This window comes from Serpula lacrymans, assembly GCF_000218685.1.
Source record: "Serpula lacrymans var. lacrymans S7.9 unplaced genomic scaffold SERLAscaffold_1, whole genome shotgun sequence".
Classification (NCBI taxonomy): Eukaryota; Fungi; Basidiomycota; class Agaricomycetes; order Boletales; family Serpulaceae; genus Serpula; species Serpula lacrymans.
In genome coordinates, this window is record NW_006763290.1 from 5,491,226 (window position 1) to 5,517,872 (window position 26,647).

General features: G+C 45.4%; 14 protein-coding genes across 14 annotated transcripts; 6 read left to right on the top strand and 8 right to left on the bottom strand.

Annotated features, from left to right (window-relative positions):
- Window positions 1-169: 169 nt before the first annotated feature.
- SERLADRAFT_432849 (uncharacterized protein) lies at window positions 170-2,508 on the top strand (the record flags this gene model as incomplete). Its single annotated transcript, XM_007313017.1, has 10 exons — window positions 170-273; window positions 335-508; window positions 717-810; window positions 859-1,014; window positions 1,065-1,153; window positions 1,214-1,335; window positions 1,457-1,670; window positions 1,811-2,012; window positions 2,066-2,274; window positions 2,328-2,508. 10 exons carry the CDS (start codon window positions 170-172, stop codon window positions 2,506-2,508), a joined length of 1,545 nt encoding a protein of 514 aa, XP_007313079.1.
- On the bottom strand, window positions 2,497-4,169 carry SERLADRAFT_455984 (uncharacterized protein; the record flags this gene model as incomplete). The annotated part of the gene is made up of 9 exons (XM_007313018.1): window positions 2,497-2,695; window positions 2,747-2,833; window positions 2,889-2,922; window positions 2,980-3,272; window positions 3,320-3,515; window positions 3,578-3,679; window positions 3,733-3,839; window positions 3,907-4,018; window positions 4,074-4,169. The coding sequence occupies 9 exons, from the start codon at window positions 4,142-4,144 to the stop codon at window positions 2,666-2,668; spliced, it is 1,032 nt and encodes a 343-aa protein (XP_007313080.1).
- A 41-nt stretch (window positions 4,170-4,210) lies between these two features.
- SERLADRAFT_444777 (uncharacterized protein) lies at window positions 4,211-5,371 on the bottom strand (the record flags this gene model as incomplete). The annotated part of the gene is made up of 4 exons (XM_007313019.1): window positions 4,211-4,570; window positions 4,620-4,706; window positions 4,771-5,086; window positions 5,138-5,371. The coding sequence occupies 3 exons, from the start codon at window positions 5,024-5,026 to the stop codon at window positions 4,437-4,439; spliced, it is 477 nt and encodes a 158-aa protein (XP_007313081.1).
- A 584-nt stretch (window positions 5,372-5,955) lies between these two features.
- On the top strand, window positions 5,956-7,626 carry SERLADRAFT_432851 (uncharacterized protein; the record flags this gene model as incomplete). The annotated part of the gene is made up of 3 exons (XM_007313020.1): window positions 5,956-6,043; window positions 6,104-7,178; window positions 7,233-7,626. 3 exons carry the CDS (start codon window positions 5,956-5,958, stop codon window positions 7,624-7,626), a joined length of 1,557 nt encoding a protein of 518 aa, XP_007313082.1.
- A 70-nt stretch (window positions 7,627-7,696) lies between these two features.
- SERLADRAFT_376998 (uncharacterized protein) lies at window positions 7,697-7,948 on the bottom strand (the record flags this gene model as incomplete). Its single annotated transcript, XM_007313021.1, has 1 exon — window positions 7,697-7,948. A coding segment is annotated over one exon (252 nt), but the record flags the coding sequence as incomplete, so codon positions are not given.
- A 187-nt stretch (window positions 7,949-8,135) lies between these two features.
- On the bottom strand, window positions 8,136-8,724 carry SERLADRAFT_455993 (uncharacterized protein; the record flags this gene model as incomplete). The annotated part of the gene is made up of 4 exons (XM_007313022.1): window positions 8,136-8,412; window positions 8,471-8,495; window positions 8,548-8,570; window positions 8,651-8,724. Coding segments are annotated over 4 exons (397 nt in total), but the record flags the coding sequence as incomplete, so codon positions are not given.
- Window positions 8,725-10,117: 1,393 nt separating this feature from the next.
- SERLADRAFT_455995 (uncharacterized protein) lies at window positions 10,118-11,062 on the top strand (the record flags this gene model as incomplete). The annotated part of the gene is made up of 6 exons (XM_007313023.1): window positions 10,118-10,174; window positions 10,231-10,353; window positions 10,407-10,519; window positions 10,568-10,634; window positions 10,696-10,837; window positions 10,886-11,062. The coding sequence occupies 6 exons, from the start codon at window positions 10,129-10,131 to the stop codon at window positions 10,923-10,925; spliced, it is 531 nt and encodes a 176-aa protein (XP_007313085.1).
- Window positions 11,063-12,161: 1,099 nt separating this feature from the next.
- Window positions 12,162-12,475, top strand: SERLADRAFT_377001 (uncharacterized protein; the record flags this gene model as incomplete). Its single annotated transcript, XM_007313024.1, has 2 exons — window positions 12,162-12,184; window positions 12,208-12,475. The coding sequence occupies one exon, from the start codon at window positions 12,248-12,250 to the stop codon at window positions 12,425-12,427; it is 180 nt and encodes a 59-aa protein (XP_007313086.1).
- Window positions 12,476-12,787: 312 nt separating this feature from the next.
- SERLADRAFT_455997 (uncharacterized protein) lies at window positions 12,788-15,748 on the top strand (the record flags this gene model as incomplete). The annotated part of the gene is made up of 11 exons (XM_007313025.1): window positions 12,788-12,952; window positions 13,013-13,055; window positions 13,116-13,139; window positions 13,202-13,303; window positions 13,388-13,838; window positions 13,889-14,011; window positions 14,067-14,179; window positions 14,234-14,300; window positions 14,360-14,497; window positions 14,552-14,990; window positions 15,053-15,748. 7 exons carry the CDS (start codon window positions 13,742-13,744, stop codon window positions 15,402-15,404), a joined length of 1,329 nt encoding a protein of 442 aa, XP_007313087.1.
- Window positions 15,749-15,862: 114 nt separating this feature from the next.
- On the bottom strand, window positions 15,863-17,137 carry SERLADRAFT_455999 (uncharacterized protein; the record flags this gene model as incomplete). Its single annotated transcript, XM_007313026.1, has 4 exons — window positions 15,863-16,313; window positions 16,369-16,455; window positions 16,526-16,839; window positions 16,895-17,137. 4 exons carry the CDS (start codon window positions 17,050-17,052, stop codon window positions 16,090-16,092), a joined length of 783 nt encoding a protein of 260 aa, XP_007313088.1.
- A 640-nt stretch (window positions 17,138-17,777) lies between these two features.
- SERLADRAFT_432855 (uncharacterized protein) lies at window positions 17,778-20,374 on the bottom strand (the record flags this gene model as incomplete). Its single annotated transcript, XM_007313027.1, has 16 exons — window positions 17,778-17,927; window positions 18,082-18,184; window positions 18,241-18,292; window positions 18,387-18,603; window positions 18,667-18,711; window positions 18,766-18,862; window positions 18,916-18,955; window positions 19,012-19,262; window positions 19,317-19,451; window positions 19,509-19,596; window positions 19,645-19,817; window positions 19,876-19,884; window positions 19,941-20,053; window positions 20,109-20,143; window positions 20,211-20,243; window positions 20,314-20,374. 16 exons carry the CDS (start codon window positions 20,372-20,374, stop codon window positions 17,778-17,780), a joined length of 1,602 nt encoding a protein of 533 aa, XP_007313089.1.
- Window positions 20,375-21,729: 1,355 nt separating this feature from the next.
- SERLADRAFT_456000 (uncharacterized protein) lies at window positions 21,730-23,589 on the bottom strand (the record flags this gene model as incomplete). Its single annotated transcript, XM_007313028.1, has 3 exons — window positions 21,730-22,180; window positions 22,238-22,951; window positions 23,023-23,589. 2 exons carry the CDS (start codon window positions 22,764-22,766, stop codon window positions 22,050-22,052), a joined length of 660 nt encoding a protein of 219 aa, XP_007313090.1.
- Window positions 23,590-23,759: 170 nt separating this feature from the next.
- SERLADRAFT_345145 (uncharacterized protein) lies at window positions 23,760-24,562 on the top strand (the record flags this gene model as incomplete). The annotated part of the gene is made up of 3 exons (XM_007313029.1): window positions 23,760-23,876; window positions 23,931-24,192; window positions 24,246-24,562. 3 exons carry the CDS (start codon window positions 23,760-23,762, stop codon window positions 24,560-24,562), a joined length of 696 nt encoding a protein of 231 aa, XP_007313091.1.
- A 101-nt stretch (window positions 24,563-24,663) lies between these two features.
- SERLADRAFT_456008 (uncharacterized protein) lies at window positions 24,664-26,585 on the bottom strand (the record flags this gene model as incomplete). Its single annotated transcript, XM_007313030.1, has 8 exons — window positions 24,664-25,225; window positions 25,274-25,289; window positions 25,348-25,362; window positions 25,421-25,604; window positions 25,675-25,786; window positions 25,840-25,952; window positions 26,007-26,083; window positions 26,175-26,585. The coding sequence occupies 8 exons, from the start codon at window positions 26,498-26,500 to the stop codon at window positions 24,998-25,000; spliced, it is 1,071 nt and encodes a 356-aa protein (XP_007313092.1).
- Between the last annotated feature and the right edge of the window lie 62 nt (window positions 26,586-26,647).

Sequence of the window (26,647 nt, forward strand, 5' to 3'; positions counted from 1 at the left end):
TCTATGTTGTTTTTGAGCGTGTTCAAGTTGTGATTAGAAACTTGAGACAAGATCATACGAGTAAGAGGGTCGTGGGAAGTAATAAATTGACTCCTATATTTATTTGAATGTTTAAAACGCCCACAGTTACACAAATGTAAAACCCAGTTTTCACTTTGTCTTATTACCAATGGCTCCTGCAAAGAAAAAGTCCAAACGTTCCCCAGCTACTCTCAAAAAAGGAAATGGTGTTCGTATGAAAAAATCATGGATCCTAGACATGTCTCGTTTGAAGTAGGACTCGAATTTACATGTGAAGTTCGTCAGTTTGAATGCCAACAAATTCATTATCCAGATATTCAAACACCTGTCACCGGCCACCTTTGGCACTATTGTATCTCACACGAATCTCCAAAGGCTTTCGTGCACTGCTACTCAGTCGCTCTAAAACATGTCGCATTTGGCAAGAGGTTCTCGCAAGTGTCGAAGGTCGTCTTCCGTCCACTCCTCAATATCTTAGTGAGCCCGCGTACGCTCATTTAGTATTCAATTTGCCATGTATGTGTTGATTTCTCGTCCGATCGACTGCTTGTTCTAATAGAGTATTGTGTAGATATGCTATATAACTTTGTGTGATTCTGTCGTTTGGCACTTCCGTGTACGCATATGTGAACAGTGTATGCCATCAGTGTGATTATCTTTCCGTGTTCTTTTGAATATTTCTCAAAACTGTTCAGAATATCTAATGGCAAAAAGCTAGAGGATCTCTTTTCCGGCCCTCTCTCCCAACTTGCCAAAGAACATGGCGAAAAGTTACTTCCACAAGCAAAGGTTCACAGGTGTATGTAGATTAGCTATCCTTGATGTTATTTCGTGCAGCTAAGACTTTGCTCTGAAAATTCTTTTCAACGACATTATTATCTTCCCGATATTGCACACCTCCAAGAACAATTCAATGTTCTACCCCAGAAAGACGGTGAAATATTCAATTATTTTTTACATCAGCGTCTCCAACTTACCTCAAATATTTATGAAGTGAGCATGTAATCAAATGTATAGCTCTTCTTTTACTCTTTGGATTGTAGCATGCACAACAGTGCTTAAACTGGGTGCAACGGGTGGAAGATGCCCGTGAAAAAGAAAGAGTGAAGCTCGTTTCCAATCGCAAGGCTGAGTGAGTGTTTTGCGGAACTTTTCTCAAGCTCGGTCTCAAAATAACTTCCTTGAATCCAAGCATCATAAGCCGGTTGACAAAAGCTGGATGGGGTGACGAGCTGAAGCATGTTGTGATACTCATGGCCAGCAGGTTTTCTCTACTTCCAGAGGTTAATAAAACTGAAGAGCTCGACGATGGGAGTAAGTTGTCCGACCGTTAATATTTCAGGTCACTAATGACACACAGAATGGCAACAAATCCTTCCGACGCTAGTGGAGTATATGGAGGATCACAAATAGCTCGATTTCTATCCGCGTCCAGTAGACGTTTGCCTTTTCCCTGAAGTCCGACACTTACTGGCTGTAGAGTACGATGCCAGGGTCGCCTACGAGTACCTGGAGGGAGACTTCAAGTCAATCTTACCCGGCCTTGTGGAAAAGTGGTATGAGGATGTCCTGAAAAAGTTTGAAGATCACATACGCTCAGAAATCGAAGTCGATAATGACGTTAATATCCTGGAACTGGCAGCAATGAGGTTTACTTGTAGGACATGCTCATTCACTTTACAGTACCCGACGGTTCTCAGTCACAAGTGTTTGTATGGGCATGTAGACACCACACCGAAAGAACTTGACGACTGCGGAAATGGCCTACGATGTATCTGACATCCGCAAGAACTTTTTATGGCACATACCCTTGGTCATGTCGATCCATTGAACCGATCATGTGGGGCGATCAAATTAAAGACCTGTTCAAAGCATGTGGTCAAGATCCTGGACGAGCTACTGTTGCAGATATGGATAGACAAGATGCAAGGGTTTCCTGCGATCAGTGCTCCTGTTCTCTAGGACGGGTTATCATGACTTGGCGAGCTGCGGTACGATAATATTAGTTTTACGTAAATGGGTTTACTGATTTATCATATCCAAGGTGGACCATTGTATATCTGATCATAGGAGGGCTGAGTCATCTTCGATAACATGGTCACTCGTGATAGGTAGAGAAGAAAGGCAGGCAAGAGCTGTTGAACAATCCTGTATGGACCACAGCATGCGAAAATATGCACGGCAACACAAATGGGCATGTCTTAGCTGTTCACATGTGGGTACGAAGAAGGACGTAATATCTCATGTCGTCAGGTAAGCTGGCTCGATGTATTTCTTGGATAGGTATTACACTTTTCACGAAACAGTCACGGTACCCCCGCTAACGATGCCATGGAAGGCGAGCATTACCGCTGGAAAATAGACATGCTACCCATCGCAGTTGAACCAGTGATGATCTTCTCCAAAGGAGTAACCAATTACGACCTTCGCTCACGCGAAGTAGATTGGTTGATAGAAGGCCGGGCAGACTATTATGACTCGGACTAGCGCAGCATCATTCTTACAGTAATGGATCTATACATACTGACCTCCATACTGGTGCTTAGCGTAATGCGGGATAACATCCAAGAACATGTATAGTAGTAATCTCTTTTGAATGATCTTGAAGATAGCATAACGTCAGAAGTATAAGGAGATCGCCTATCTATACACGGAAGAGCTCTGGTTTCATGTTCTGCACTTAGGTCAAGATTATGCGCCACAATAAACGGAACAAAGGACCCACTAATTTGCACAGTCGCGCTACAAGCCCACCCAACTGTATGATTGTTCCTACGCCTTCCAGTATACGCATGTGCGTGAACCCAATTTCCTTGATGCTGGGGGGTCAGGATGATGAACTATCACTACAAAAAGAGTTAATCTACCTTGATGTACTCCAATTTGGTATACTCAGGTAATCTGAAAGATATTAGTTGGTACGTGGTTGTCGGCCATCGTGATGTACTTTGCACTTACTCGTCAAATGTCTTCACGACTCTGAACACCGTCACTACAATATCAACTGCGCTGTAACCTTGCTCCCAGAGTTCATTCAGCTTCCCCATAGCCCCATCGATATCACCCTTCAGGCAGGCGCGGATAATGCTCTGCACGATTACTGGATGTGGTTGGTCGCACACCTTAAAGACATTCTCGCCAGATACGAAACCGAACCCTGAGTGTGTTGACTGGAGGTTGTTAATAGCCTGACGCATGTCACCTTCACAAGTAAAAATGAGCGCAGTAAGGCCATCATCATTGTATTCAACCTAAGTCGAGATTAGTTCTAGTGGATCAAGCGCATCCAGCAACATACCTTCTCCATCTCACAAATTTCCAGTAGTCGTTTAAGAATCTCTGTATCTCTCAGCTTTGCGTAACGTAGGATAGCGCAACGACTTTGTATTGGCTCAATAATTTTGTTAGACATGTTGCATGCCAAACAAAATCGAGTTGTATTCGAGAATATTTCCATCGTCCGACGCAATGCTTGTTGTGCGCCAGGGGTCATACTAAACGAGAACATGTGAGGGGTGAGGAGATGGTAACGGGTGTGCCGATATGAGCAGCAAACCTATCTGCTTCGTCTAGAATAACGATTTTATGTCTTGCAGGTGGAAGCGTGACTTTCTTTTGGGCAAAAGCCTTGATTTTGTTTCGTACAACATCGATTCCTCTGAGTACTCACTCAACACAGAATAGGGTGAAAATGGCACAGATGGAGCTCACCTTTCATCAGATGCATTCAGCTCTAACACGCCTTCTTTATACGCGTCTCCCAACAACTGATGCGCTAAGCAATGTATACTTGTCGTCTTTCCGATACCTGGCAGACCCTGGAAAGGCAGTAGCATTTAACTTTGGATCACCCAGATTTGCCCTCAGAGATGCGCGAAAACTTACAGATATTATTATATGCGGGCAGTTACCATCCTTTGCTATCACTTTGAGCCTTTCGATCGTGTCGACGTTCCCTACAACATCGTCGAGGTTCTGTGGTCTGTACTTTTCTACCCTGCACAAAGAGATCAAGAAAGCGTCCAGTCCATTATGTTTCAAGTATAGCTTACCATGGCAGTTCGTATGGAGCAGCTGCAGCACCGTTTGCGGGTGCCTTCCCTTTTATTGTAGACGTGCTCATGACATTCGTGGTTCGAAAGGGTCACGGTCGCGCAAACGCGTCACTGACAACATATATTGTGACATATTGTGACGAGACGCGCCTCGACAAGCAAATTTATATACCAGTACTTATATACAGCATAGCTAATAAATAAAGACCTTATGCAGTAGAGGCGAAGATCACGTCCAATTATTACGCTCCTAAACGGAGCTCCTGAACCAAGCCTAAAAAACACCAGTATTAGAGCTATTTCTGCGAACATATGCGCTGTGCTGCGCAAAATGTGCATTCCTGTCAAGTACGCGCAAGGTCAGACAATCAATTTAGAGAATACGCGAAGGACGAGGGAAGGCACGGCGATGGAAATGGCAGGGGAGGTGGTAGAAGATAAGGGAGCCGAGGCAGGCAGGCAGTATAGCGTGAGGCCAGCAGCCAGCACGTATGCTTATTATTCATCAACACGTCGTTTCACAGGCGCGAGCAGGCCACTTACTAGGGAACGACTCATATAATCCGTCATGCGTAGTAGTCATACGATGCGGAAGGCCAGAAAGGACTGTGCATTTGTGGATACGGGGCTCTGCGCATGCATAAATGTACTAATCAAAATAGAGTCAAGTGTTACAGGTTGCAAAAATACGCACCGCCATTGTTATACGGCCAAGGACTCGTCGCAAACTGTGCAGCAACAGACATAATACTACTTATCAAGTAGATGGAAACGTAGTGCAATACTGACATAGTCAGTATAAGTGTGCATGCATCGACTGTATCAATATTGTTGCGTTCAACCTTGAATTCGTTCCGCCTTTCGACGACAGTAGCACTTAAATACACAGCTGCACGTGCCCACCATAGAAATATGGGGAGGATGTATGTCGATACGATGCTCGTGAACATAATGATCCACTCTACTATGAAGTGATGACCAATCCTGCGGTGAGAATAGATGAAGCAACTCTAGAGCATGCTCATCAACAGGAGAACATATGGCACAATGGGATGACTTACATGGTTAGGTGAATTGTGGGCAAGCCGCGACTTTTGGGTTTGGTCCCAGTGAGTAAGGCTTTAAAGAAAGGCACCTCCAGTTTTTCGAGCTGTTGTTTGGTATCCACTGAGTTGCCCATTGTTTTGGACGCTGATTCGAGAGGTTTGCTTGCCATGTGAGCAAGAATTCAAACGCTGCAATGGCAATTTGTAAAGCAAAAATGTGATGGTCAAGGGTGTGTGAAGTGAACATGTACAAACCGAGGAATGCAGATTTTATAACGGGTTCCGACTGACAATGATGTCATAAAGATTGATGTACAATCCTATCAGGCGAGACGCCAAACTCATGGCGGATGGAATTGATGGCCCACATTTGTATTGAGATAAGTATGTAAACCCCGCCTGAAAACTTGGTCACGGTGGTACTGTATTGCCACCAAAAGGCACAAATTATGTGAGTGCTTACCTGCTTGGTGCGATTCCATGCGGATGCCGACATAGCTAAGTATGGAGAAAATTTGATATGCAGGGAACTTGAACCATGACTTGGACGATATATAGTTAGAGCGAAGGGGAAACCAGATACGTACGTTCGCGCTCCACTGGCACTGTTCCCACAGCCAAATCACAGTAATCCTTATAACTCAGGTGACTGAAAGCCATCGACCAGCATATCTTCAACGTTGACCATGTCATCAAGGTCGTCTGAGTGAAAGAAATGGCTGCAGTGCCGCGGCGAACCAGCGAGGTGGTTTGTCCTCACCTCACTGTCGCGGAGTGGCGTCTGCACGTGATCAAATCATTCTAAGCCCCGGCAAAATCCGGTTCTTTTTTGCATGTCCTCGTCGCTGTCTTCGACGTTGGTCGCATCGGCTGCTCGTTGCTCAACACGACGAGCTCGCCTGAGTCGACTGTTTACCGAAGGTATAGAATATCCATTTGAACCCTGATTCTCACTTCTAACTGACCTTCAGAAATCTCCAGGTTCAAAGAGCAGGTCTTACTCAAAAAATGAAGCTGTCGTCGGAAATATTCCTTTTACTAATGTCCTCCCAAAGCCACGCCTTGATTACCGCGCCATCACTGAGTCTGTAGTCTACAAATCTCACAATGCATTTAATCGCAAAGCTCCTCTACCTGTCGGTGCCCTGCAATCTGTCGCGCGTCTCTATGCAGAGCAGAAAGATGTCTCGAGTACACTCAACACTAAACGTAACGAACGGTCTACTATAGGTGAGCGCATACGGCGGAGCAAAGGATCTGAAGAGAAACAACGAGCGTTGGAGGAAGCAAAAGCGCTTAAAACGGAGGTGGGCGAGCTGGAGGCGAAATTGGAAGAAGTGGAAGAAAGGCTACTGGGTCTTGCGTTGGCCATACCGAATGATACTCACCCTGCCTCACCTTTAGGCCCAGAGGAGGCCGCCGTTGTCCTATCGACGCATGGTCCCGAGCCCAAACCCGCAGACCCAAAGCGAGATCATGTTGACGTCGGACGGATACTTGGTTTATTTGATTTCGAGGCAGGTGCACTTGTTACTGGCTCTTCCTGGTATTACCTCCTAGGAGAAGCTGCCTTGCTGGAGATGGCGTTAACAAATTATGCTATGTCGATTGCTATCAAACACGGCTTCAAGCCTACGATGACTCCAGACGTCGTTCGCGCGGATATAGCATTACGCTGTGGGTTCCAACCGCGAGACCAGAGCGCTGATCCGCCTGTCTCACAAATGTATCATATCTCGCAGCACTTACCCTCCGAGTCATCCCACAATCATCCCGAACTCGTTCTCACCGGTACCGCAGAAATTCCACTTGGAGGGCTATTCGCTAATCAGATCGTTCCCGCTTCTGCCTTGCCACTGAAAGTAGTCGGTCTAGGACGGTCGTTCCGTGCAGAGGCTGGGGCGCGAGGTGCTGATACTCGTGGGCTGTACCGCGTTCACCAGTTCTCAAAACTCGAGTTGTTTGTGGTGTGTACTGAGGAGGCGAGTGAAGCTGCCATGGAGGAGATGCGCTGTGTGCAGGAAGAAATATTTAGTGGCCTCGGTTTTCCTTTTCGGTGAGTAGTTGGTGCACGATACGAGATTATGGTCACATAACATACCTTTCTCAGGGTACTGGATATGCCAACCGAAGAACTAGGGGCTAGCGCGTTTCGAAAATATGATATGGAAGCGTGGATGCCTGGGAGAGGTAGCTGGGGCGAGATTTCATCAACGTCGAATTGTACAGACTACCAAGCTCGTCGGTTGCACATTCGATATCGCCGTCATACCAGTCCATCACCCAATCCCACACCCGCAGACTCCCCTACTCCTACGTCACACTCTTCCCTTCCCTTTGCTCATACACTCAACGGCACAGCAGCTGCCATCCCGCGACTCATCGTAGCGCTCGTCGAAAACGGTGCGCGATTCGATGGAGAGGGTAAAGTAGTTGGACTCGAGTTACCGGTTGCCTTGAAACCATTCTGGATCGGTGCAGATAAGGTAATTCAGTGGATATGAGGTAGTATATGGCAAAATATATTTAGTAATTCAGTTAAGCGTAGATACAGCCTAATGAAACAACCACCTCTCATCTCCCGTTCCTATTGGCTGTCTTCCATTCCAGAATCGCGGTCCAACAAACTTCTACCTTATCTGGCCATCCAACTTCAGCAATTTCATGGATCAGCATATCATGCGCATATCGGCCAGGTAGGCCTTCCATTTTATGCCAGACCAGATTATTGCCACAATCTTCCTTACTTGTGTCATTCCCTGACGCCTCTAACAATCTATGCACGAGAGCATCAATTTGTGATGCGAACGTCTCCTCTTTGCTTGACGCTATGAATGTTGGAGGCCATCCACTCGGAATAGGGTGCAATGACGGGGAGAAGTAAGGTCCGTTCAAGAGGGAGGAAGCTAATGGACCTAGGAGGCCCTGGACACCTGGATGATCAGAGCTGCATCTGTGAAAATTCTATTTGAGAACTTTCCCTCGAGAAACATGTCAACAATGAAGTACCTACTCGGTCAGATCACACCATGGACTCAGCAAAATTACACCCCCGAGCAATTTTTGTCCAATCGCAGACTCAGTTTGTAGATTCTCATTCTCTAGTATATATCGCGCGAGTGCGAGTACGAGATGTGCCCCAGCCGAGTCGCCTATGAGGAGAACATGTTTGGGAGGAATGTGAAGGGTTCGAGTAAGGTGATAGTAGCCTGCAAGGCCTTCAAGCAATTGCAACGGGAAGGAGCTGGGAGAAGCTGAGATACTTTGGTTGACAAGCGTATAGTGAACAGCTGTGATCGTATATCATGAAAGGGAACGGAAAGTAGGATAGATTTCAAGAGCACTCACATAAGACTCTAGTGCAAATTCGACGCTATACGTGTTAACAAGTCAGCATAGGTCCATAAGAATAATAGTGGACGCACGTGTATGAGACCTTTGGGTATTCCTGCATGTTTCGAAATCAAACTCGCATGTACGTATTCCAAGTATAAGGAATATGGGGGGTGCTGTGATAGCAAAACTCACGCGCAAATCCGCCTTCAGAAAATGCACTACCATATCTGTATCCTCCCCCATGGAAGTGAAGTCCGATAAACCCACCACCACTATCGGAATCCTGTAAAGTAGCGCCAGCTTCCATTGATTTTGCCCACCAAACACATTTCACTGGGTTGCTCTCAACGCCAGCCTGTTCAGCGCACGCTCTGACCTCTCCACGAACATTAGAAAGAGGAATAGCAGGGATTTTTTCTACAGCACGAGATGGGGATGGGTCTTGTGATGACCCGGATGTGCTGTTACGATCGTTGACACCCTTGTGTGTGACTCCAAGTCTCGACCAAAGTCGCCTCATGTCGCGATCTGTCCGCAAATATTATTCACAAGTCTGTGGCTTTGTTTGCATGAGCCTGAGGTTAACTTGAGGAAGCTCAGATTGGTATAGGGGAGGTTATATCAGTATTATTACCTGTCCTGGTCGTCGTGAAACAGAGGCAACTAATTCATGATACGATGTACAATGGTACGTTTGTAAACATATGGCGGCCTAGCACTCTCACGCTCTTTTGTCTGAACCACATTCGCGAGGGATTCTTCATCCTGGGCTCGAAACAGGCATCCAAAACACATATAACCGATACCGCTCTTGATGTTCGTCTCCGAGTCAAAATACCTGAACCATCAATGATGTGCTTTTCATCTACTCCATTCGAAGATGTCTCAGCTTTTCAGTCACTGATATTCATCCATCATGTCTGTCACGGTGGTGGCTCAATCTTTACCGTTTTGTTCCTCAAAAAGTTGCAACAACTGCCATACCACAGGCGTATCAAAGTGACTAGCGGTGAACACACGAACACCTAGCTCCTCCCGTTGATGCTGATGTACTAGCACTTGTTCTTCCACGGTCGCTGAAAATTTCCAGAGCGTTTGGCTATGCTGGAACTTGATTGACTAAACACGAAATTAAGGTAGTAACAGCTCAAACGTGAACCTTACTATCACGATTCCTATGCAAACCTTCCTAGACAATCCTGAAGATGTATCCAGCCGGTTTTCACATGCCTCTCGCCACTCTGCGCTCAAAGCAACATGTGAGTCAACTGTCCTCAGTTGCGGGTGTTGTATGATAGATGAATAGACATGTATGCATCATGCTATCAGGTCTTTGATATTATCCGGAGGAGGATAGTCTCCGTTTCCAGTCATAATTTGCTGTTGCCTGTGTCGCTTACTTATCTGAGACACATGTACAAGTACGGGTGTCCTGATTCAACAGGAGCTGTACCATCTATCTTGATGATAGTTGTGAAGTCATTTCGGGCATGTCTTGTCCTGCTTTAACGAATTTCGTGAGTCCATAAGTTGTCTTTTATAAGGTAAATTATAGCTCTCACATTGTTAAAAACTCCCTGGTGAAATTTCTGTTCGCTCCTGCAGTTGTCCGACTGATGCTGTAGATGTCGCCCCAAGTCAGGAATCACGTGTTTCCCTTACTCGGGACCATGGGATTTGTGTCCATGGTCATTTTATTGCCAATGTATATCCGAGGTTCGTTTCTTGACTGCTCTCCTACTGTTTGAATAATGATACCATCTTTTTCACAGCTAAAAATCACAGTGTATGCATGTACATTATATGGACAAGCGTCCTTTGTCTTGTTTATAGCATTAATTCTATCATATGGGACAACAACGTCGTGAACTGGGCACCAGTTTGGTGTGATATCTGTGCGTGCCTAGCTATATTCTTAGAATGCTCTGTCGAATTAATACTCTCGCAGCATCTCGCTCGATCACTGCTGCGTGGTGTGGAACACAGACAGGAATGATATGCATTGTTCGTCGTCTATATCGCATTATGACATTGAAGGCAGCAGAACAAAGCAATCGTCAGGTAAACATGATATTTCTCGTTGGTTGCTTTACTAAAACACAGGATTAGGCTCGATTTGACTTGATTATTGACCTTTCTATTGGGATCGGCTTGCCTATGTTAATGTTACCCCTCCGTATGTGTATTTAACTCGCCGCCAGTCTTGACCTCACTGACAACTGGATCTTGGCTTATAGAGTACATCGTTGATTCTAACAGATTCGCGATTATTGAGGATATAGGTTGCTTCCCTGCCACAGTTTTCACGCCCGCCAGTATCCCAATTTATGGCATGTGGGGATCGATATTTGGATTGGTAAGCGCTTTATATGGTGGTTCGTGAGTAAATCATTGGTTTGATGTTTGGGTACTCAAGGTCTGCTATAGGACTGACCATTCGTGCTGCTATCAAATTGAAAACTCGTGACATGGTAGTCAGCCAACGTATCCGGTTCAGTCATTATTGGCGGCTATTGGCGCTCAGTGGTATTGGCATCGCGTGTACCCTCCCATTTGCTTTAGTAAATCTCATTCTTGGTATCTTCCAAGAACCAATGACTCCATTCACATGGAAGTCAACACACGAGGATTATTATTTTATTCCTCAGATCCCTGTATCTGAATGGGCGAATAATGCTGCGAACGAGTTCGGTTATGAGTCCACTCGCTGGTTCCCTGCGCTTTACGCCCTGACATTCTTCGCGTTTTTTGGACTTACTAGAGACGTCAGACGAAGCTATCATTTCACTTACCTTTGGACTATTCGACGTCTTGGTTTCCGTCACTGGCAGTCAGATTTAGGTGTTCTACGTTCTATGTTCCTGTGTTTTGCAGCACGCCGCATCCTTCCTGGGTTTTTGTTTTATGGCTGGACATCATCTCTTCCCACCCATCAAGTCCCGCGCTGGAATGTTCCGTACCCACATGTTACATCTGCATCGTTCGTCGAGTCCCATACCCCTTCTCACCAAGGCAGCTCATCCGTTACCTCCACCCCCCGTTCCCGACAGCCATCTCCTCTCACCTTGCCAGCTAATCTGTCCCTCGTAGGGAGGTCGCACAGTCATACAGGTGGCCTGAGTATAGACTTGTTGGTGCCCCGCGCTCATGGAGAAACCTCGAGCAGTGCTCAGTACGTCAGAAATGATCCCACGTTTCCACCGATATTAGCAAGGCCAGCACCTGTCTGGGATGCCTATTCAATCTTACGGCGCCCTTCCGCGATTTGTTGATAACCAATCCTATATAGTCCCCGACAACTTCCCTTCTTCAAAACTCCAGCCGGATCAGTCGTTTCCTAGGGCAGTACAGTTCTTTGTTGTACAAGACACTTAAAATCCATCTTCCTGTCAAAACCCAGCATTCGACTTCAGGCTGTCTCTCCACAATGAATGTTGACTTAATCCCAAGGCCAAAAATACGCCTTGTTTGTCAGAAATCAATGGTTCTCTCCTGTAAGTTTGGTGGTGCATTCTTTATTAATATGATGCTGTTTTTATAATGAATGATGTACAATACTTTCCTTTTGTCTTACTTATGTATCCATTTAATATATCACATCACGTATACGTATACATACGTCCTGTATCGCACAGGCACGTCTTCGTCATTCTCAAGGTCGTTCTGCGCTGCCACAGCATGCTACACATGGCTTTTGCGGTGTGCAGACATGGTGAAAAAATTGTGCGTTGGTCGCACATTCCGGACTCATTCAAGCTCAGCATTCAGGGCATCACAATCTTCGGCACTATGTTCACCCACTATGACTATGACCTGCAGCTATACAGAGGGCGAGATTGTGACATGGTTTTGTTTTTACAACAGTATGACCTCGCATGGCTTTGGCAGTGTTTGATCATGATTTTTGAATGGTTGAACACCGAGTCACCGACCTCTAGGCGATTGCCAGAAAGTGCTCGCAAGTACTAACTAGTCTTTTGCAATTGCCAAGGTCTTTTCACGGAAGGCTTGCTTGAGGTAGGCACTTTTTTAGTACCTCAAGGATCGTTGAGTCTTATGAATTTCTTTCAGTTGACAGCTGATCCCACACTATCACAGGCTATAGAAACGGTGCACTCTCATCTGTATCCCTTGTTTTTGACCTTGACGGTACTTTCTCCAGTGTCGAATTCTTCGATTGAAAAAATACTTTTGTGCGATAAGCAGTGCAGCACTGCACTCACATAGATTAACTTGAGAAAGTGCGAGGCTGTTCACACCTTGTACTTAACTCCCACCAAGTGCTATGTCACGCTTCCATGTCAGAGGTATGAAGATGCTACTTGATCGCACCGGCTTCAGCCGATCTGTCAATGGATGAGCACATGTGCTATGCGATGAATTGTGCTTCTTCCCTTCCCTGTATTCTGATCACCGATCACTGGTATGAGTACCTTGCACCGCATCGTTACATCATCTTGGCCATCGATTCATGGTATATACTTGATTAGATATGTATGTCTTTTTTTTCTCAAGTGATCATGATCGTTGACAAAACATATTTCAACTTGCCAGTGAAACTTCTGATTGGATATGCTTCTCGTTCAACGGATGGGAGGTATATACATCTACACCGACAATGAATAGACATTTCTCAAATTGACGCACCACTGATTAGGTTTTTCATAGCATGTACCCACATGTGTGTGGTGCTTTAAAGTGTCCGGTCTATTTAGATTGGCTGAGCGCTGAATTTTGACATAGGAATCAATAACCAATAATAGTAAGTCTATTGTTGTACACAGGATTTCCCCGGAAGATGCCAGTGGTGGAGGTCGGTGTTACTGTGACTTGGTGGTATCTCGGGTGCGTGGTGGTCCTCGACCCCTTGTTCTTTCGATACGTGGATATCCCTGCATCGATGTTTTTTACGATCGTCTTCACATGTAGCAGCGTTGAAGAAGAATGTCAGAAATGCTGCATTGAAAGGCGAGTAATAATGGGATATGACTGGAAGCTGCCACAAAAATAGACGGAGAGTCGGAACCCCTGAGTAGTGTTTTTTTTTGTTTAGAAGCGTCTTAGCTTTGGAGTATCTGCACAGGACTTAGCTATAATTTGTTCCGTTTCACCACCCTTCCAGCGATGGCAGTATTTAAAAGCGCTTTGTTTAATAATCTGGTCAGTATAAAAGCTGATCTTTACTGAGGGTAACCGTAGATCTTGTCTTGACCGCGCAAGACAATCCTAATCAGCTTGAACTGGTGGCCTCAAACAACTTTCAGCTTTGATACTATTCCAAAAATGGGATCACCCAGTCAAGCTTCGAACCATGTGTACTCTGCGTTCGCGCTCCTGGCCACTGCACTGATTATCATCCCATTACCATTACACCTCCGAGGTATGTATTCTATACACCAGATCCACAAACGTAACTGAAATATATCGCAGTCCAAAGAACCAGCACTTGCTTATTCATTGTCTGGTTTGCCTTGACGATGCTCAATTCCTCCATTAATTCTATCATATGGAGTAACAACACTGTCAATTGGGCACCGGGATGGTGTTATATATGTGAATTATCAAGTACTTACTTTTCCGTTCAGAAACCATCTAACATCTTCAAAAGCTTCTTACGTGCTAGTTGCTTCCAAATATGGTGTACAGCTCGCTCCACTTTGCATTGCTCGACGAGCTTATCGTATCGCAAGTCAAAAATTCGTCAAGCAGTCCCAGTATGATGTACATATGTCATGCTATCCAATTTCAACTATATTGATGTTATTATGTTTTCAGATTAGGCGCGATTTAATCGTTGAGCTTTTCATTGGCATCGGCATTCCTGTATTGCTCCTGCCATTATGTGAGTCTATCATTCACTTTCCTATACATCAGCATGTTTTGACTTGGGGATTGCTATAGATTATGTCGTCCAAGGAAATTGCTTTATGATAATAGAGCAAGTGGGTTGTTATCCCATGATCGTAAGGACGTCACTCGCTTTCCCGCTTGTTGTCATGTGGCCGCCCATCTTCGCGTTAATCAGCGCAGTCTATTTTGGTATGAGGTCCTCACTCAATGATACTGTCGTCTAGTACTAATCACCTACTGCAGCTTTCTCTGCCTACAGCTTGATTCGTCAAAAATCCCTTAGAAAACAACTATTTGGGAGCGATGGACACGTTGAATCTGATTCATACTGGCGTTTGATAGCTCTTGCGGGTGCTCAAATTATACTGATCCTGCCTTCAGGAATTTTTGCATTAGTGAACGACATATCGGGCGGTCCAATGGCTCCATATAGCTGGGATTTTATACACTACGAATTCTCTGTTCCCCAATACGTTTCTATATCCGACTGGACATTTAACCTGCAGAACGCTCTAGCGTTCCAGTGGGACCGTTGGACAACTATCATCTACGCTCTACTATTTTTTGCTTTTTTCGGGTTCAGAGCAGACGTCTTACAGTACTACCGTGGTATCTTCCTTGCCATCCTGAGACCCTTTGGGTATCGCCCATCGACTCCGGATTTGAATGATTTGGAAGCCAGGTTTGTGAGGCATTGCTGATATAGCATCTTTTGACTAACACCTCTCGCCCTCTTTGCTGTAGCAATGAACCACCCGCCCGTAAGCGCGCTCCCAATCCCTGGTCGATAGGGTCTTTGAGATTCTTTCACACGTCCGATATTGGCATATCCGCCAATCAAGCGGCTTCACTTCCTCCGATCCCCTCTAGCACTTCCTGCTTACCCACCTCTTCTGATGAGCAGAGTCACAGTTGTACAACTAATTCGGGAGGTGGGGAGGATGCTAAAAGGACAGACTCTTCAAGTAGATCCTTCAAATCTCCCTATTGCATGGACGATAGTGTCGTGTCCCTGGGGCTCATAGCAGAACCCGAGCCTGTTATTGAAGCGTCTTCGGTATTGCGACGTCATTCCTTGGACTTGGAGCCTGCCTGAATCAAAACATTGATATTACAGGACCCAGCCGCTGAAAATTACGCGTTCGAGCTACGCAGTACTGCACTACTATATAATTCTGAGTTGTCAAAATAGTTTCTATATATTGTTCAGTTCTAACGGATCAGACCAGATTTGTGTAGGCGCTCAATTCTTGATTTCTTTCTGTTCTAGTTGTTACAATAGCTTTCTAAAATGCCTCTTAACATACAAAAAATACTTGTACCGTTTAAATTTGACTCATCCTTTCAGTCCATCTCGGCTGCTGATGGCACCTGCTGACAGGGTGATGTATCTTTGATGCATGCGATAGTCTTACAATCGTACAACGGACGGTTACTTCACATTGCACATTTTGAGCTCAAGATGATTTCATTGTCTACAAGTTCGGGATACAGCGACTCCATTTGCTGCGAGTATACTATCTTCAAAACGCCACCTTGCGCTGCAAAACAGGGAAAAGAGCGCACCATGATACTGCGTAAGCAAGTGGTTTGACAGACTGCATAATTGATAGTAAATGGATCCCTCTAACAGCTAGAGGGACTAGGAAACAAAGAAAAATATGTCTCGTCTCTACGCCTACTGTGTTTATGGTGTATTGCACTGTCCCTTAAAACGCTGTGCACGAATAAACTTCCAATCGCACCCTCGCACGTAAAATGTTTGATGATCACTGGTTCCTTTAGTATGCTTCCCTTCCAATTAATGCACAGAACGCTAGTATAAGCGCATCATTTGCAACAATATGCGCAGCACCTCGTAACGCATGTGCACGTAGCAAATATGCAGGAGCCCAGATGGCAAGTTTTACGAAAATATGAAGTGCAAGTGCTGATAGAACCGGACTTGAAATGGGTTCAGATGGTGAGATACACCATGCGGTAAAAATAGCTGTGATAGAATACGCTAGATAGATGACAGCAAGGTGAGAATATAAATCTTTTGGCTAGTCTGTACATACCCGGGAAGAAATCGTACAAAGCTTCATGAGTGGAGACCGTGCGATGTGCAAGCCCTGGAGGCATGTTACGTTTATGTTTGCGGGGCTCTAGATTACAAGAAACAACATGAGATGGATAAGTGGATGCCAAACGTGCTCTGTAATAAGAAGTACCCACCGACGTTGTTGTATGGGAAAGGACTAGTTGCAATCTGTGCAGTGGCGGATAAGACACTGCTTACAACATATACACAGACGTAATACAACAAGGACATGGTCAGTAAAAGTGTGCGAGCATCGACGATATATTTCGTAGTTCCTGTTTCTGATGTTTGGATGCCAGCAGCGATAGCACTGTACCGCACAGACAGACTCGCACAATGAATGAAGGGCGGGAGGATGTATGATGATACAATGTCTGTTGAATTGATGGTCCAGCGCACGAAAAGGAAGAACAGTAGGTAGGATCCGAAGAGAGCAACTGCTGTCAGGCTGAAAGCGGATGAGCAGCGCTCAAAGTGCATTCGAAGGAGAAGAGTAAACATACCAATTCAATGATGTGGACGGTAAGCCCTGAGTTTCAGGCTGTTTCCCCGTGAAAGTTGCATAAAGAAACGAAGAAATTCCAACAGGACTGGACTCAAGCTTGATGTCCTGGCCATGAATTTCTTTGGAGGTTTCGACCTTGGTCGCCTTGGTTTTCATTTATGATATATTCTTGCACTGTGGATATGTTGCAGATATCGATGGGAGGGAGTTGATGATGTTGAAAGAACTAGTTGTTCGTTTCCTGATTATAAAAGTATGCGACGGCCTGTGCAACCGATTCGGGATTTGGAGTATCATTTAACTTGAGTGTGCTAAGATTGCTGTGATGACAAACTCATAGTTATTCTCGGATCATGCAGTGGCTTTCGCCAGTGAGATTCTTGAAACCGGCGCTATCTGGAAGTAAAGATGAACAATTTGAAGTTCACATACACACCGAATCAATTCCGGAATTTTCCGCTACGGCGGCATACTGAATGGAGATTTAGAAAAACACGAGTATTACAGTAATGTCCGTAATGTCCGACCACCAACGAAAAGTCTGTGGAAACACGATGGCAAAGCTAAATGTTTGATTCTGAGGTGGTATGTTTGACACACTGATACTGAACATTGTTTGCATAGCTTATTTTAGTGAGGCTACGAACATTTCAGGATATGGGAAACATTTTGAGGTGTTTTGTCAACTTATATAAAAACAAACCATCACCATGAATCAAAGATCGAGCTGTCTTGATTTTACTCGAAACGTTTTAGTATGCTCCGATCATTTCAAGCCTACACCGATATTACATACAAACGGGCCTTTATAAATTGTTACTTCCGAGCTCCAACTGCGACAACTCCAAGTTCATGAACTATACATAACAAGCTAGAGAAATCTAGTCACGGGCCTTTTCTGCACTGTCTGATTGCTTCTCGTGGACCTCTTTGACCTCGTCAGCACGGCGATGTTGCACGTGCGTTTTATCACTTGGTATCCAACTTGCAGAACGCCACGCTGGAACACCAGAACTGTACAGTTCGTCGACCTATGTAAGATTGTTAGCTTTTCAATCATAATAAAATAGATGCGGGGAACAAGAAAGTGCTACAAGACTGAAGTGATAGTCGCGTAAGGGTAAGGAGAGCATAATGGGAAACACGAGAGACGAGGTGCCAACCAAAAGCAAGTTTAGAACTTACCTCTTCCAGTGTGATACCCTTGGTTTCAGGGATTGCAAGATAGACGTAGCAGAATCCGAAGATGAGCATACCAAAGAAGACCAAGAGAATGAGCGGGCCAATACTAGAATTTCAGTAGTAGTAAGTTTTGTGCACTTGAGACAGACAAAGCAAAATCACCTAGCTACAATTCTTGGCGAGAAGAACGAAAGCATGAAGTTCCATAGCCAATCTACCAAATACGATTCAACATCCGTTTAGTCCTCAGAAAGATAAGAGACTGGGCAAGGGGGCAGCTGATGTATACAAATGAAAAAGTAACTCACTCGTAGCACTACCCAATGCAATGGCTTTGGGGCGAATACGAAGGGGGAACGACTCCCCGAGGTACACCCATGGAGTGGGACCCCATGATGTGCCATAGAGAAAGACATGCAGAACCGCGAACGCGATGATCACGTTGCCTCCACTTTTGTTGCGAGCGGTGAGCTCGCTAACGGGTGTACCAGTCGCCGCCAATGTGAAATGTCCAACCAAGGCGACCTGATAACGAAAAGGGAAGTGTGAACAGTCGAGGTCAACGACACCAAAAATGAAAGAACATACGATAATGGCACAGATGGATTGCAGCAGTGCACCTGTAAGAAGGGACTGGAAATTCGAAGTAAGTGGTAAATCTGGTAGTTTGGGACATATATCACATACACGACGACGGCCCCACGTTTCAATAAGATACAAAGCAGGTAACGTCCCTGCTACTGAAACAGCACCGAGGATAGTTTGAATAGCATAGGGCGTAAGTCTGAAAGATAGGTGTAAGTACAGAAGTCCCGGGATATCAGGGGCACCACTTACTGAGTTCCAGCAGCCTGGAAAAAGGTATCTCCATAGTAATCTACAAACCTCTTTATGTGAACATCCTATCGTCGAAAGAGCGTGAAAAAATCTTACAGTAGAAATTTTGCCCATTCAGCTGTTGGATGAATTGCAACATCATACCATTGATCGTTCTCTTCCAAAGCGCATTTCTCGTGGAGAAGCACTCAGCCCACGTTGCTTGTCCACCTTCGTTTTCAGCTCTGATAGCAAAGTCAAGCTCTTCAACGACTTCGATGACGAGTGGATCATCCTCCGATACGTTGTTTAGTTCGGCGATCACACGGCGCGCCTCCTCTTCTCTCCCTGTCCCAAGGAGGTGACGTCTATGTGAGGAATATTATGTGGGTAATATTTTATAGTCGATACGCGCGACTTACGGAGATTCGGGTAAAAAGAACATACCAGAAAGTAGGATAAGACCCCATACTAACTGAAGGCCAACAGGAATGCGCCATGAGGCAGAATTATTAATTTCGTGACTTCCGAGTTCAATCAAATAACTCAGGAATATTCTAACGAGATGATGCGTCATTTAATGCCATATGAACATTATCACGTGGTCAACGTACCCTGTAACGATTTGCACCTGATACATAACCAGAATTGTTCCGCGAATAGCTTTTGGTGCAGTTTCACCATTATATAGCGGTACAATTGCTACGTGTACATTAGTATGATGGCACTAGAATCATCGATGACGCATACCTGAAAGTGAACCCACACCAAGGCCAGCAATGAATCGACCAATTACGAGTTGCACAAGGGAATAAGTCGTTCCTGTCTGTATTGCAACACCCGCAGTGAATATGGCAGACCATAAAAGGATAGATCCCCGACGACCAAGACTGTCAGCTGTGAATGCTTGGGCAAGAGCACCGCTGTGTACAAATGAGCCCTCCGCGACATAAGACTAGATTTGATTAGCATCATACGTACAAGAATGTGCTAGCAAGAAGAGGACATATAAGCGTTGGAACGAAGGATTCACATAACCCACATACCCCGCAGATAATAGAGAAACAATGATAGATTGTCTTGAACTGGATAGATATGGCAACCCGTCTGCACCGATTTGACCAAATCGTCTTATAAAGTCGGGCATAATCAAACATCCCTAGAATGTCTCGTCAATACAAAGCCGCGAGCAGAATGGGACGTGGTGAGCTTACAGATATGACACCCATGTCGTAACCGAACAAGAAACCTTTAGGGTATCTACATCTAAGTAACCATTAGGTTATGTCAGACAGAGTATTATGCTAGATACTTACAAAGCAGTATTCCATTGGTGAGAGCTTGAGAAACTTACCTCCTATAGTGTTGACAGCCCTGTCAGTCAAGATACACCCCACAAAGTAGTGCCTATATGCGCACCGAAAGCAATGAAGATTGCGAGCAGGATCGCTCTGCGACTCGTTGGGACGTCTCCCGCCATGACTTTAGCTATCCGGTTTACAGTATGAGGTAAAGAAGGAGAATAAAATTCGCCTGATAGAACGCCATCATGTTCTAGTATAATATACCCCCGTCAACATCAACAAAAACGCGAGAGTCGATTTTAAACTGGCTGTCATCTGACAGTAGACGGTGTCATACGGACCGGTGAAGAAGATGGGCCCGTCAAGACGCTGGAGCAAGAGGAGTGTATTGGAACCAATGAAAACACGTAAGTCGCGGAGACGCCTTGGTAGAATAGGCATACATGAACCAGATGAGCGGAGGCAATCGTCTTTTCTCACCATATATTTCTTTCAAAGGTACTGGGGGCCACGAAGGTAGGCTAAGACCACAGATAAGATGTACCCGATATTCCCCGGCTGGAATTTCTAGGGTACAGCGATAGGGATGATATCGAGTCGGGAGAGCTACGACCCTGTGGAACACCAGTATTTGGATACGGATTTCACATTTCAGTCATTCAGTCCAAAACATACTGCCGCTACTTCTGGCACGGGCTCCCGTCCTGAATTGAGACGTCTCATCTTGATTCAGAGTACCGATGTCCGTGAAAGCCTCGGAAGCTTCCTATTGTCCGAAATGATGCATTTCGTCACAGACGACAAGCTTGACAGCAACAGCGTTGATATGAACGATTTCGGTTTTCATCCCTGTCATTCCAAGAAAATGAGTAAACAGTAATGTGCGAGTTTGTCAGGGCATGCTAACGTTATGTGTGTCCCGTGGGGCATCTAAAGATAGCCTGAGAGACATGGCGTGTGTGGAATTGCTTCGTAAAACCATGTCGCCATGACCTTTGGCAGCGAAAGTAAGAAAACCCACATGACTTGGAACCGTGTCGCACCAAGTGGTGTTGATATCTTAACTACTGCGATATACAGTCAACTTCAAAGCCTCGAAGAATAGAATAAGGCTGCCTCTGATTATTGATTAGGGCACTTGGAATTTTTCGGATGAGGTTCCTGGCCGGTCACCCGCTCAACCTGACTCCCATGCATGTAAAGCCAACGGCTCCAAGGAGTCTGAAGCGCCAACCATCATTGATGATCATTCCGGCTCGGTTTTCGTGTGTGGAAAAAGCAGCCATTTTCATGAAATTCGGCTTTCCAGCGGTATTGGAGAAGTCAAGAAGTAAATAGTAACTACGTGGCCTACTGCTCTCAACCTGGTAGCATGGTAAGAAGCCAACTTGGTGATAAGGAAATGATAAACGGTCTTCCGAAGAGCCCAACCGGGTCCGACAATACGAAGTATTATGTTCAGTCAGAGTCGGTGGTATCGGACTTATTAGAGGCCTGCCAAGCATATTCATTCATAAGGTGACACATATCGATGAAAACAGCACGATCATACCACAAGTCCGTGCACATATTATTTGACCATACAGCTCTGTTCTACTCGTGCAGCGAACTCCTAGCTTAAAACGAATGCAATGATGAGGGTGCGAGTGAAGAAAGGTGTAATAATGTCAGCTTGCAAGTCCAAGGTCCGTGTCATAAATGTAAGTACGATTCTACCAATGCCAATGTTCAACCCAGTACAACAGATCCCAAAGCACAAACAAACAACAGTCCAGATATAAGAAAATGTCTTCATCGAACCACTATGCCAATGATAAAGAGGCAACGAACGAAGGATCCAGATAGACCACTTTAATTCCAGACACGACGGAGCGTGCCGTAGCCCGACAAAAACATGATGAGGATAGTGGCGATGAGACCTGCGAACGCAGGGTGTGCCACATACTGGGAGGCGGAGCCTGAACACCCTGCACATTGCCAACCTGAACCAATTTAAATTGAATACTATTCCATATGAAGAACGAAGCTGAACAACTCACCACTATCAATTGGAGTGTACGCCTGAGGTGTGTACATTGCGAACTCTAACCCACTATTGGGTGACAAATAACCAGGTTGTGCAGCCGCACTTGGTCCTGAATCACCCCAGATGTGCAGTGTGTAGGATGCTTGTGCTAATGGCATACTGGGGTTCGCAGTTTGATATCCATAAGGATACCAAACCACACTCTGTGCATTTCCAGGTATGATCCCATTTGTCGGCCCCACAGGGTACGTATTTCCATTCTCACACACAGCGGAAACCGTAAGGCTTGTCGGTGTCACGTAGAGGTCGGTGAAATTCCACCCAAATGTAATATATTCACTAGGGGCAATTTTATAATACGATGTGGACTGCATGGGTGGTTGGGTAATGCTGATCGCGCCTACACCAGCGGTTGCTGGTATGCTTGGCAGAGGAGTGCCGGAGGATGACGATTGCTGTGATTGGGAAGATGCAGAAGACACGGAGTTTGAAGCCTGATTATTTCCTCCATTGTTGGCATTGTTCTGAGGATCCGCAACCATGTTGAAAAGGTCTGCGTCGACGTACAACGCCTGAGGTAAAATGGAAATGGGGGGACGAAGAAAGACGAGGGGATGCTGAGGGTGGAAAAACGAAAGGCTGTGGCCTTGATGGGCACGCCAGGCCGCCTGACAGACTCACACGCAAAACCCTTGTCCGGTTATTTTTGGCTGTTGCGCAGTATTCCCTTTCCACGTTTGCTATGTCAGACAGGTCTAAAACAAGCACCAAAGCCTAGGTATCAGGTGGAAAACGTACCCCTTTTAGTCCGACTACAATACGTTTCAGACGCATTCTGGGACGAAAGCCGCCACGTTTATGCCGATTTTCCCACAGTCCCCTCCTTAACGTCAAGATGGTAAGATGTTCCAACAAGCGATTCAATGCTATGCTGTAGGATTCAAAACATTAGTGCATTAGCACTCATCCACTAATCATGAAAATCTGAAGTTAAAGAGACCAGTAAAATTCTAAGAACAACAGTGTTGTCCAGCACAGTCATTACAAGTAGGGCAAGACAGCATAGTCAAGAGCAGGCAGTCAAAAGAAGCGCATAGTGTTTAAAAACGGGAGCATATATAGGCCCAATAGCTGGCATTCCAAGGAACGAATGAGACTGAAATTCGGAAAGCCTCAATGAACTTCGGATGCGGGTCTGCATCCACCTGGTAGGTGCATGCATTGGCGTGTTTACTGTCGTGGCCCGAACGCATTGTCCCTTGGTCTCTGATGAGACGGATAGTGTTATGTTTCGAGTATGTCGTGTTCCTGGTCGCATGAAACATCAAGAGATGAAAAATATGTCGTTGCAGTGTAAGTCGCGTCTGGAAAAGAGAAAATTTCAAACAGTTCTTGATGGGAATATTACGCAAGATGCTCTCACGTTCGATTCTCGCACTGCATGACGTCTTTCCGTTTCGGGCATCTGCTGTAGTTCGTTCGGTAGGCATGTTGCTGGATTCAAAACAAGGCCCCTTTCTTCATTCTCTACCACCATGAACCCACAGCTCACCCGTGCTCGGATTTTGGCCCTCGGCTCATTTGTGGCTAATTTTTCTTGCCAGCTTTATGGCATGCTTACCACCCCCAATATGAAACAAGTAGCAGACGAGGTGAATAGTTCTGATATTCTCACTCATATATACAAACTGAAAACCAACGTTTAGAACCATTATGCTTACTCTCCGAATCCATTCTTTATCGCTGCCTTTTTCGCGATGCAGACAGTTCTTCAACTTTTATGGATAAAAAACCTTTTCGTCGTATCTTCAGCTGGTCCTAGCCCAAAGTACGAACATAGTATCACACTACCGGGGGGCATCTCAAATGTGGACCCTGATACATTGGCACCTCCTCCAAATTCTGATGAGCCAGAGCCTTCCCAAATGGCGTATGTCCCTATATATGCTCTGGGTAACATTTGCATAGGTGAGCCGGTTCGCCCGTACTCTTTTGTTGTCCATCTCAAATCCTTTATAAAGCTGCATGGATGGTATTCTGGATTAGTCAAAAATTCTGGGTTTCTCAGGCATTTGTAACGGTCAACACGCTCGTCCAGCTCTATGCTGTTTTCTATCTTTTGGGCCCTTCTTCTCCTTTTGCACTCTCCGGAGTCAATTTCTTAACACACATAGTCGCAAAAACTTTCGCGGGAATAGGGGTCCTTGACTTTTTGGACAACGGTGCCGTGGCTATGGTCTGTCTTGTTGCTTTATATTTTTCTCTTTCTAATGCTTTCATTCTCGCATATAGGGTTACGCGGGTTCTCCGTCCACGCCTGTTCAGATCCTCACTGTAGTACTCTTATCTCTCCTCGTAAGTAGCCTTTGCGATGAAGTTCTTATCTGCTCCAAGTTGACCTCATGACAAAAGGCTGCCTCCTCGGATGTCCTGTTTGGGATTTGTATATTTTACAACGCGTTAGCACTTCTCGTTGGCCAACCTACCTGGAGACCTGCTCTTGCATCTGCAACAGTTACGACTGGTACGATAGTAGTTCTTAAAGCGGGCTATAGGTGGAGGAAGCTAGTAGAAGGAAGGAGAGTTGATGCTCATTGATAAAGCAACCAAATAGTTTCTTCAATCCGGTCTTGGCTGGGTATCGCGACTATAATTCTGCCGACAGGTTATTCAATCTAGACATTTACTTCTAATCTATTTGACAATGTACACTTTATCAGTTCCTCCAGTACAAACTCTGGCAGGTTCATAATATCTACTCATCCACTTTTATTTATCGTGGCTCAACATCCTCAACAGTCTCGTAGAATTCTCTTGCAATCCTTAGTTGTGCATCTCCACCCGACTCAGAAGGCGTGTCAGCGATAGCACGGACCACTAGATATTTTCGACCTGTCAAAATCTCGGGTGTTACTTTGAAGGGATCTGCTTGAGAGTTCGCAAAGGCTGTATGCGAGCCTGTAACGACTCCACCAGATTCCTGAGCAATGACGATGCCAGCCTGGATGGAAGTCAGTCGATTGCATTCACGGCAAAGAAACAAACTTACGCATACATCCCATGGCCTTGAAACAAAGAAGTTAGTTAGGCAACCTGTGGGGAGTCCACGAAGTTTGAGCTCACCAGCACCCGATTTCCCTGAAATGATGACTATAAGATGGGCATACTCCTAATGTACGTGTAGTTGAGAACTGACCAATACATGTCGAGCCCTCCTTGGGCTACCATGCAGTAGTTTAGGGCAGCACTGCCCATTGAGCGGAGCGAGTGTCCCATGCGACCTCCAGCGATACCATCATTTGGATCACCTGCCAATCGAAGGAATGAATTCGATTTTCCTGTGAGTGCCTCGGAGCCGCGATCAGAACCCCATTCGATAGCTTATATCAATGAATCAAAAGCCTCAGCATCAGTATTTACGCAAATGACCCAAATGTGCGCCAAGCATACCCATCAGTGCCTTTGATAGTGAAGGAAGAGGCTTCGGAGCCGATAGGGGAAGCTTTAAGGGTTGGTTAGACCCACGAGTCAGGTATGCGCCTTGTCCTTCAAGAGCAGTATACTAGTTTAAGTGTGAGATACAGAGCATTTAGTTATATATTGCGGTCGACCCACCAGGTGATCTAAGAATGGATTGAAGATGACACCCATCACAGGCCTTTTCTGATATATGAGCCCAAGGGATATGCAGGCAAACGGAAAGCCATGGACAAAGTTTGTTGTTCCATCTATGGGAGTAGCTCCATATATGCGTCAGAGGGCAATACAAACCGAGAGCTTACCGATGGGGTCAACACAGAAGGTGGGCTCATCCGTCAACTCTGGGCGAGTACCAGAAGAATAAGATTCTTCTCCAATACTACGATCAAGGCATCGTCAGCAGATTCTCATATCCAAGGTGTCCATAGTCGAAGTAATACCTCGCATCTCCAAATAACAAAACGACTCACAACTTGAAATGAGGATATGCCTTGGCGATTTCGCTTTTCACGAGCTCTTCCACTGCGACATCATACTCTGTCACCAAATCCACTGAGTTTTTCTTTTCGTTTACGTCGGGGGTAGCCTGTATCGCTTGTGAGCCTTCGAGGATGAGAACACCTGCTGTGCGTGCGAGAGAGACCGTGAAGGTCAGTACAGAACGGAGAGCGGTTGAGGTAAGAATCTGATCGTTGGATTGCATTGTGAGCGTACAGAGGCAAAAGTCTGACCAGGAGAAGTTCAGAGATGGAGTGGCGATATCGCTACTGTGGCTTGCCTCGCTCCAAGTCCGCATCTCCGAGATAAAGTCCTACTGCATGTTGCTATAGAACGTGCTTACAGTCAAAGGATTACACGCATGTTTGTACCTTCGTTCGTGTAGAAAAACTATGTAAATTATCTGATTCGTTGTCGAACGCGAACGTGAAACCAAGTTTGTGAA